The sequence below is a fragment of the Triturus cristatus genome, chromosome 10 (genome assembly GCF_964204655.1).
Source record: "Triturus cristatus chromosome 10, aTriCri1.1, whole genome shotgun sequence".
Taxonomy (NCBI): Eukaryota; Metazoa; Chordata; class Amphibia; order Caudata; family Salamandridae; genus Triturus; species Triturus cristatus.
Window position 1 is genome coordinate 1,163,485,359 of NC_140593.1, and position 10,094 is coordinate 1,163,495,452.

At 44.9% G+C, this 10,094-nt stretch overlaps 1 protein-coding gene across 1 annotated transcript; it reads left to right on the forward strand.

Moving 5' to 3' along the window:
- Positions 1 to 2,727: 2,727 nt before the first annotated feature.
- LOC146796841 (olfactory receptor 1J1-like) lies at positions 2,728 to 3,663 on the forward strand. Its single transcript, XM_085631381.1, has one exon. The coding sequence runs from the start codon at positions 2,728 to 2,730 to the stop codon at positions 3,661 to 3,663; it is 936 nt and encodes a 311-aa protein (XP_085487507.1).
- The last annotated feature ends 6,431 nt before the right edge of the window (positions 3,664 to 10,094 follow it).

Sequence of the window (10,094 nt, forward strand, 5' to 3'; positions counted from 1 at the left end):
TGCAAATCAGTCTTGACCCTGTGCCTCATGGGGACAGTCCAGCCTGAACTGCCAAGCCATGTTTTCCTTGGAACAGAAACAAGCATCCTGGGACCCGTTTCAAGGTAACACGCCTATTCAGACAGGCTGGCTTGAATCCAGTGGCAAAGTGAGCAAGGGACCCATGTCTGGACATACCCTGCCAACTTAGGGCGAACAAAGCAAAACCAAAGGGGATGATGGACGGAGTGCTGAAACTTTTCAGACACCCACCCCCAGTCACAGATCTGGGTTCTATCCATCATTGTTCTTTACCTCACTTCGCCACCCCAGTTCAGACACAGTTATTTGCAATTCAGTCTTGACCCTTTGCCTCATGGGAACAGTCTAGCCTGAACTGCCAAGCCATGTCTTCCCTGGACCAGAAACAAGCATCCTTAGACCGCATCCACCCCTCAGCATCCAGGCTGGCTTGAATCCAGTGGCAAAGTGAGCAAGGGACCCATGTCTGGGCATATCCTGCCAACTCCTTGTGTTTGCAGTGTTCGCCCTAAGTTACCAGGGTATGCCCAAACGTGGGTCCTTTGCTCACTTTGCCACTGGAATCAAGCTAGCCTGCCTGATGAGGAGTTAAAACTCCTATAAAATGCAAGCTTTAACCAAAACAATCGTTTATGAACTTGACACTGATACACCATGTTAGAGCACCTTTGTGTTCCCCACAAAGCTGTGCTTTTGCTTCATTCTGGGTCTCAGTATGAGCTTGTAGACCATATTTGATCCCATTGTGAGGGGGAGCCAAATATGTTTTGACATAAAATGACCACATTTCCAATATTTTTCAGATATTTCTATTCGTAGGAAGACTTTAAAAGGTTTTTGAAGTCACCTTTGACACATTTTTGATGCAGGAACAAACCTACATGTCCCCATGCACTTACCATAGAATTATAACTGATGAATACATATCAATGAGTAGTGGTGACCCCAAAAACAAGTTTAAACTAGAAAAAACATTAATCTAATCTCAATAAACTTCCCATGAATGCTTTATTTTTCAAACGTTATTCGAAATGTTTCTTTGATCTGAAAAAGAGACAAAGCAGGAAACAAAACATGATTTTTAATTTACTTAGAGAATCTGTAATTAAATTGTAATCACACATATGCCGTATGAGACAGCTCTAGAACATCCTCCCACTAGGGAGTAACCACAGGACAGGGTTCAGACCTTTTTTGTGATGTGCAAAACATTTATGCAGGTTTCAAACCATGGGCAAACAATTGCAGGGCACTGAAACTAAAAGCCTCCAGAGATCTGCAGGCCACTATGATTTGGGTCTACAGAATACAGAAAATGAAACTAGAAACAATAATAAGGTAGAACATCTGGGTGCAGATAATGTCTGAAGGTCATATCTCTTTCCTGACACGAACATGTGTACACACCATCTAATGTGAATACCGTGAGCTTACTCACTGGAAAAATGTATGGCCAAAAGCTTGTGACCTCTTCCCTTTTTGCATGGCTGCAGTCAATGATGTGCATGTAAATTCAAGGTGGACACAGGGTAAAGATATTGTCAAAGGGCATGCCCCCTGCCCAGTGCTCAAAAGTCAGAGCCTTTGGATATTGCTTCTAGAAATCAGAGGATTGGTGCTGTGTACATGACATGACCAAAGTATCAGAAGTTCTCATAACTTCAGAGCATGTCTGTAAAAAGATACAGTTACCACATGGACACAGGAGACAGGTCATGGCTGCAAGGAATGACATATTCCAAGTAAGTGCACAATATGGCTAAAGGCAAGTCCATGCCCTACAGATACTGAGACATACAACAAGGTGCTGGAGGGAATGCTTGAATTATTCCCAGCTCTAGCACTCTCTCAGGTGCATTCCAGTCTATGGATTGTCACCCACCGTGCCACTCTAGACAAAGGACCCCCTTATGCAAAACAGTGCCAGCCCTGCTCCTCATGGGAACAGTCTGTCTAGAACTGCCAAGTGAAGCCCCCTCCAGAAGGGACCACAGGCGGCCTCAGACAGTTTCGCCCTACTTGGTGCTCCTCAATAGAACATAGTTTGGGCCCTATGGTACACTGAGCATGAGACCCATGTCTGGTTATACCTGTCGCCCTTATGGCATCAACTGCAACAACAAGATGATGGATGAAATGTTTGAATTAATCCTTCACACTTATATTCACTCTGGGCAGCATTCAGGACCATTGTATTTCACCCAAAATGTCAAAGACAAAGGCCCACATCATGCAAATCAGTACTGACCGTGCTCCGCTTGGTAACAGTCCATCCAAAAGTTCCAGGCGAAGTCCCCCCCAGAAGGGACCACGAGCAACCCCAGACTGGTTTTGTCCTACTTGAGGCTCTTCAGTAAGGTGTAGCTTAATTCCTATGTCACACTGACCACGGGAGCAATGTCTGGACATATCTGTCACACTTAGGGCATCTACTGATGAGGCACAAGAAGGCAATTATTGCCCCTTTGTGGAATTTCAGGTAGTTTGTTGTCTTCGTCATACAAAATTGCTGTTTCAATGAAGCAGACCCTTATCATCATTTCATGTAGCTCCAGTAGCACTCTATCTATTTTCTATCCAAGGTTTTTTTTTTTTTCACCAAATTATATTTGTAATTGCTTCATTTGCTTTGGATCCATTTGAAGAAATTAGACCAAAGTTCAACTAACAATTCCTTCAATCCTTTCAGACAGCAAAAATCCAAGGATGCATGGGAGGAATGAGACTTCAGTGACAGAGTTTATTTTGTTGGGACTTTCCGACCACCCAGACCAGCAGTCCATACTATTTACATCTTTTTTAATCATTTACATTCTGGCACTGCTTGGAAATACACTTATAATGATGCTGATTGCCCTGAGTCCACAGCTCCATTACCCCATGTATCTCTTCATCAGCGCTTTGAACATTGCGGACATTGGCCTCACCTCATCTACTGCACCCAAGATGCTCACCAACATCTACACCAACAAGAAAACCATTTCCTACAAGGGTTGCATTTCCCAGCTATACTTCTTTATTTTCTTTGCAACTGCTGAGTGTGTGCTTTTGGCGGTAATGGCTTATGACCGATATGTTGCCATCTGTTTTCCTCTTCGCTATTCTGTCATTATGAGGTCCCTCTTCTGTCTTTGGATGCTGGCCTCTACTTTTCTTGTGAGCTCCTTGAACTCACTATTGCACACACTTTTGGTGGCGAGTCTCTCCTTTTGTGGACCTAACCAAATCCTTCACTACTTTTGTGACATTGCTGCTATGCTCAAATTATCCTGCTCGTGTACATCCACAAATGAGTTTGTGATCTTCACTGAGGGTATCCTTATTGTGATGCTTCCATTCTTGGCTGTACTGATTTCCTATGTGTGTATTGTAGTGGCCATTCTGAAGATACGCTCCACCGAAGGGCGGCAAAGGGCTTTCTCCACCTGTTCCTCACACCTCACTGTTGTTACCTTGTTCTTTGGTACTGTTGTATTTATGTACTTCCGACCCTCGTCCAGTTATTCTCTGGGCCAGGAGAGGTTTGTGACTGTTATGTACAATTTCCTTGCTCCAACGCTTAACCCTTTTATCTACAGTCTCAGGAACAGTGAAGTTAAACATGCTTTGAGAAGGTTAATTTCTAGAAAGGTGTTGAGGTGATCAGGTTTGGCTTCAGGTAAGACTAGTCTGTATGTGATGTATCCTACTTTTTGCATATTAATTTACATGCTATTATTTTCAGGTTCACTCAGATTGCTGCAAAGTAAATTTTTCAATAAGTATAACGTTGTGTCACTTTTTCCGCACATGATATCATACAAAGGCCTTCAAAGACCATGGGCCTCATTTATAAGGTTTTGCTGTAGGGCAGCACCATGGGCCTTTCTGCTGCGCTGCCCTATGTCAAATAAAAAGGGCAGGAATGTTCTTTATCTTAAAGATAAGGTGAATTACTGCCCTTTTCCCTTGCACCGGTGCACAATGAGCTGCTGTGCACCAACGCAGGCACCCTTGCACCATGGGGCAAGGGAGCATGCATTGGGGAGATGATTATTTTTTTGGAGCAAGGGAAACCTTCCTGCACAAAAATAATCACAAGAGGCTTTTATTAAGATATTTTTCCTCGTTGTGCTTCCCTTACGCCTCCCCCTGGGGAGGCCTATGTTTTTGGCACTGCCTCAGATTTACGATTTCTCGTAAATCTGGGGCAGTGTCAAATAGCCATGGATGTTGCCTGGTACGCCCCCAGCAATACCCATTGCACACAGCTTTAACTCAGAAAACGCAATTAAAGGGAACAATATTTATATGTGGCTTAGTGCTGCCTCGTAAACATGGAGCAGGCTCCTGCGCCACGGAACATTACAAAAAGTGACATTCTGTAGCGCATGGGGCCTCATAATGAGGCCCGATGTGAGTGAATGAGAGAGTGAACTACATTGCTTTTCAGAACTTGGGAGATTTAATGGTATGGTTTTAATATTACTGTGACTATGGCTGGATTGCATGCAGTAAAGCTGGTGTTCTCTAGACCTTGTTTAATTTTGACCCCACTGCAGCAGATCAATTCAAAATTCATAGTCCATGCTCGTTTAATCCTCAGTCTCTTTCTACAGATTGTTCACAATAGTCAATATCAGACCTGCGTACGGCATGTGCATGCAGGAAATATGCATTTTTTTATGAATACTGCTTAGTCCATTTAATGTTTATTGTAGCATCTTCCTCATTTTCAAACCAACAGTTGTTTCTATGTAACTCATTTCTAACTTTTTTTCTAAGCATATTCTTGATTAAACTGATTTGCATTTTTGTGAAAGGGCTTCAATCTCTGAAATGGAACGTGACAACAGAGCAGGATGTAATGTTTAGTGTTCAGACTTATTGCAGCGGCAGGTTACAAAATACACATTTTTATTTTCTTGCACTATCCACAAACATGCCCATACCTGGCATCTCAGCCAGTACTTGGTGACCTTAACCTTCTTAAATCTCACACACACAAACATAGGGGCATATTTACAATCCCCTATCACCACAAGAACGTCACTTTTTTTCGTGATACAGGCTTCACCTTCTTTATAAGGCAGTGTTAACATGACTTAACACTGCCTCAGAAATGAGGCTCCCTTTCACACTATACTTAGCATGAAAGGGGGTGGGCAATGGGTGTTGCAGAGGGTGTCCTGACGCAACACTCATTGATTATGATGCTGCCCATATTTACTAGGGTGGCATAAATATGGGGCAGCACCAAAATTAAGACAAAAAAAAACTGGTCTTAACACGGCACAGGAGAAATACTTTATTTCTCCTACCTATTGCTGTTTCCATATGTGCATGCCCAAAGACAATTTTGACAAAAGAGTGAGCAAATGGTTCATTTTCAAGCAAATTCAAGAAAGCAAGTAGGTTAATAAGGCAATTGCGAAAGTGTAGTTATGACATCAATAAAGAGATTTAATATGATTGACATGGTCACTCAGGTAGAGCTGAAGCACGTTTCCTTAGCCAATCCTGATGCTGTGCCTGCTGTTACAGCAGCGCCTGGATTTGCTGGAGCAGACAACCTCACTGCTCATACTGAGCCCGGGAGCTGCGGCTATAAGTCACTCCCGGCTCCAGAATGTGGAGGTGAAGAGATGCCGATCAGCCTCTAGTGTGCATGTCGGGCTGGCTGAAGAGCCGCAGAAGTCAACATGCCCAATGGGCTCCTGGCCCCCTACCACTGGCTAACTCAGTCTCTGATAGTGTCAGTCAGTCCTATGTTATGTTATGTTACATAAATATGTAACGCGCACAGATACTCATGAGTTTCCTGGCGCGATGCCTAGCGGAGTATGGAAAATTAAATTCAAGCAAAAAAATGTGTTTTCAGTTTCCTCTTAAAAGCCACTGGGTCCTGAATAATACGCAGGGCAAGAGGAAGGGCATTCCAAGGAACAGCAGCCTTCACAGCAAAGGAGCTGGCCCCTAGCCTCTAAAACTTGAAGCGAGGAACCTGATCAAAGCGTAGGGACATGGATCGCAGGGATCGCGAAGGAACGTAAAAGGAGAAACGTCTCTGCAAATAAAGAGGACCGCAGCCATGAAGAGCACGATGGGACAAAACCAGTGATTTAAATTTAACTCTATCCAGCGCGGGGAGCCAATGGAGGGATCGCAATTGATGGTGAACGCTGTTCCTAGCCAAATTGCCCAATAAGTGTCTGGCTGCCGTATTTTGAACCACCTGTAACTTCTTCAACAGGTAGTCCGGAATACCAACATAAAGGGCGTTGGCATGAGGGAAACGTTTTCTAAGAGTTTTAAGAAGGCCGAAACAACAGCCAGCCAACTTCTTAATGTGTCGAAAAAGGAGAGGCTCTCATCAAACCATACCCCCGGATTTTTAACAGGCTTCCCTGTGGAGGTGGGCAATGGAAACTCAGGAGGCCAAAGCTGTAGTTAGGAAGGAATATACCAAATAGAAGGATCTCAGACTTCTCTTCATTGCACTTAAGCTGTGCATCCGCCAGCCATTTAAAAATATAAGATAAACAAATTTGAACCAATAGAACAGAGTACGCATCTTTGTTAAAGAGCAGCTGGGTGTCGTCAGCATAGGCCATCACCTTGGCCCCCAACTCCTCCGTCAGATATATCAGAGGAGTGACATAGATATTAAAAAGTAGGGGACTAAGGGAAGATCCCTGGGGTACTCCAGTTGTCACTGACTGAAGGGAGGAGGAGGACGGTGGAAGCCAAATCTGCTCGACCAGCCCCTTCAAGAACGACCTGAGCCAACCCCAAACGGCACCCGACACACCAATCCTGGCCGGTCGCGCTAGGAGAAGTGAGTGCAGGACCGTGTTGAATGCCGCTGAGAGGTGCAGCAAAATTAATGCAGCTCTCCCGCCGTCGTCCAAACACTCACGGATGGCCTCCGACACCTCAACCAGGACTGATTCTGTACTGTGAGATGCCCGAAACCCTAATTGGGCTGTATGCAGGAGTGACTCCCTTTCAACAAATTCCGTAAGCTGTTTGTTAACCACCTTCTCACACACCTTAGCCAAAGCAGGTAGGCGGGAGTTAGGCTGGTAATTCCCTGGGCTAAGGGGGTCCAATGATGGCTTTTTTAGAAGTGTCATGATCTTAACCTGCTTTGAAACCTGTGATACAACAGCTTGCTGAAGAGACATGTTAATAATGGTATTCACTTCTGTGTTCGTGATCTCTGCCACTGCTGCCAGTAGCCTGGCAGGACAGGGTTCCGAGGGCGAACCAGACTTTAAACCCTTGAGAATTTTAAGGGATTCCAGTGGATCGACAGGCCTAAATACAGACAATGAATGAGCAGGATAAGCAGATTGAAACTCTGAAAATGCCCTAATGCTGATGTCACAGGATGTAAATGCCGCCTGAATAGTCTGAATCTTATCCCTAAAGAAGCAGGAAAGAGTGTTACACCACGTAGGTGAAGATGGAGACACACTCGCTTGAGCCAGAGGGGACGTGAAGCTCTGAACTATAGCAAACATTTCTTTAGAGTTGTTACTGGCTGATTCAATATGGGCTGAATAAAATTGCCCTTTAACCAGCGTAATGGCTTCATAGTATATTCTTTGCTTATCTCTGAGCTTCCGCTTGGTTGCTGGGCAGTATCCACTCCTGCGCCAAGCCCACTCAAGGGTCTTAGATTCATGCTTCAAAGCTTTAAGGGCCGAGTTAAACCAGGGTTTGGAAGGGGATTCCCTACCTAACCTGGTGGGCTGTTGTGGGACCACCGTGGCTACTGCATTAAAGACCAAACTAGTGAACCCTGCCAGAATAGGCCTAGAAGTTTCCAAGGCCAGATTGAATTCAAGTGAATCAATTTTGCCAAAGGCTGGTTTACAGCATGAGCGCGCTAAAGGCTCAACATTGGACACTTACCACTTACAGTAGGTTATGAAATGATCCGACAATGAGACCAGGCAAGGATCCCTTAGTAGAATAGTTGATGCAAATATGGTCAAGTATATGGCCGGCCTGAAGAGTGGGAAGGCTGACCTGCTGATCAAGTTGAGCCAAGTGTATGATGTCAAACAGGCCACGCGCATCCTTAGTATCCGCTTCATCACGATGGATATTAAGATCACCCAGGACCATATAGTGAGAAAATGTTACCGCCCTGGAGATTACAGCATCTCCACAAGCCTGGAAAAAGATCCCACCGGGCCAGGGGACCTATAAATCAAAGAGCCTCCCAGGGTAAAATGTGCTGAGATGCGGATGCTGGAGTCCAGAGCCTCGCACCCTTCCCACGAAGTAACATTTGCCCTGCAAAGATCCCCTTGGTTTATAGATAATAGCCACACGGCCCCCTCTCCCCTCTGGGCGGTCGGCTCTAAAGATCTTATAACCCACAGGTATGGCAAAAGTGATAATCGGTTCTGATGTAGAATCAAGCCAGGTTTCACTCAAGAACAGCAGATTAAGTGAGCTGTCCTCTAGAAGGTCGAAAACATCTGAATGATGTTTCCTAAGAGAGCGAGCATTAATCATGTCTGCCAGAATAGGAGGGGCCCTAATCGACTGGCCAGGGGGAATACAATTTTTATCTGAAAAAGCAAGCACCAAGCACAGCCTAAACCGCAGGATAGACAAACATATTTTGTCCCCTCAGACACATCCCAGTTACCAAAATGGCGGCAAGTAGTAAGATCAAGGGCCCGTAGGACGGCCCCTGTGTAACTCCATCTGAACTCTGCACCTGGGGACTTGCAGGCAGCATGGCTGGCGCTGGCCGCTTCCGGGACGCTGAGGGGAGCAGACGGGCTTGACTTAGGCGCGCCAGCGGCACGACCGCAGCGCATCTGCGCAGCGCGCATTTGAATATCCCTGTGTGACAGAAGAATTAGAGAGCAAACTACCAAAAATGGCGGCTCTCAGTGGCACCACTGGAAACCAGGAAGTGGGCAGCACCAACAAGCAGCTTCAATACAAAGCGGTAAGGAACAAGATAAAATATGTGAAAAAACATCAGTTTAAAATTTTAAAATGCGGGTATGAGGACTGTGGTGTGTGCAAACTAGCAGTATAGCAGCAATGAAATCAGGGCATAATAATATCAAGACCCACCCACTTCTCCAAGATCTGCCCAGGCCTCCATACTTTACCAAGCAAGGCCACGGAAAATCAATGCAAAACAAAACAGTTTTAGTATCACATTTAATTTGCGGGCAATGGGGGCCAAAATATAAGTGGGGCAATGCCCCAACGCCCTAAAATAGGCACCACCCCTGAATGGCAATGCAGGAATGTGGGGATTCTGTAGGCTCCAGTCATCTCTTAATGTCCCTTCACAACTCTCAAGCTAGTGAGAATAGTTCCTGCCCCTACACAAGGCACCCACATTGAGAGAAAGGCCACTAAATGACACCCTTGTGGTTTGTGAAAAAGGCAGCTTTATTAGAAGCAAGCAGAGCTCATGTTAATAACCACCTTCCTTTGTACTGCATTCTCTCAAATTCATAATTGATGCTCTACCAGTAACCATTTAAACAATAGCCTACCCCTCATCATTACACACAGGGTCGGACTTTCCCATCCTCCTTTTAGATAAAGTTGTCACCTTTAAGCACATTTTAAACGCGCAATCTTGTTTCATGCGTTTAACCATAGGTCTCTGTTCTCTTCTACCACTAGCCTGCTCTAGGCTAAGGCAGCTACAAGCTACAATTCAAGTGATATCTTTCCATTCCTTTCTGCAAATGTTTTCATGAGCTTTTTATAGCCCTAGAAAAGAAAAAAAAAGGTTTGTCTTTGCCCCCTTTCTCATTTACCTCTTACCCCACTATTTTCTAGAACTTCCAGTGCTATCATTACGTAGATTATGTCCCCTATAACTGATAAATGAGCACCATTTTGCTGAAACAGCATTGGTAGAGTATATGATATGTCCATGTGGCTAGCTAACCCCGTTCCCACATGCCCTGCTGTAGGAGAGTAGGATCTGCACTTATGTTGCCCCCACTTTTTTTCTGATGTATACACTGGTTTCTGGCTATAGTCTGGCTGGGTCCCGGCTAATCAGGGCCCCAGTCTCTCTGTTCTCTCTAAACGAC

Excerpts from the sequence above, each read along its gene's own strand:
- LOC146796841 (XM_085631381.1), top strand. The coding sequence starts at position 2,728 with ATGCATGGGAGGAATGAGACTTCAGTGACAGAGTTTATTTTGTTGGGA.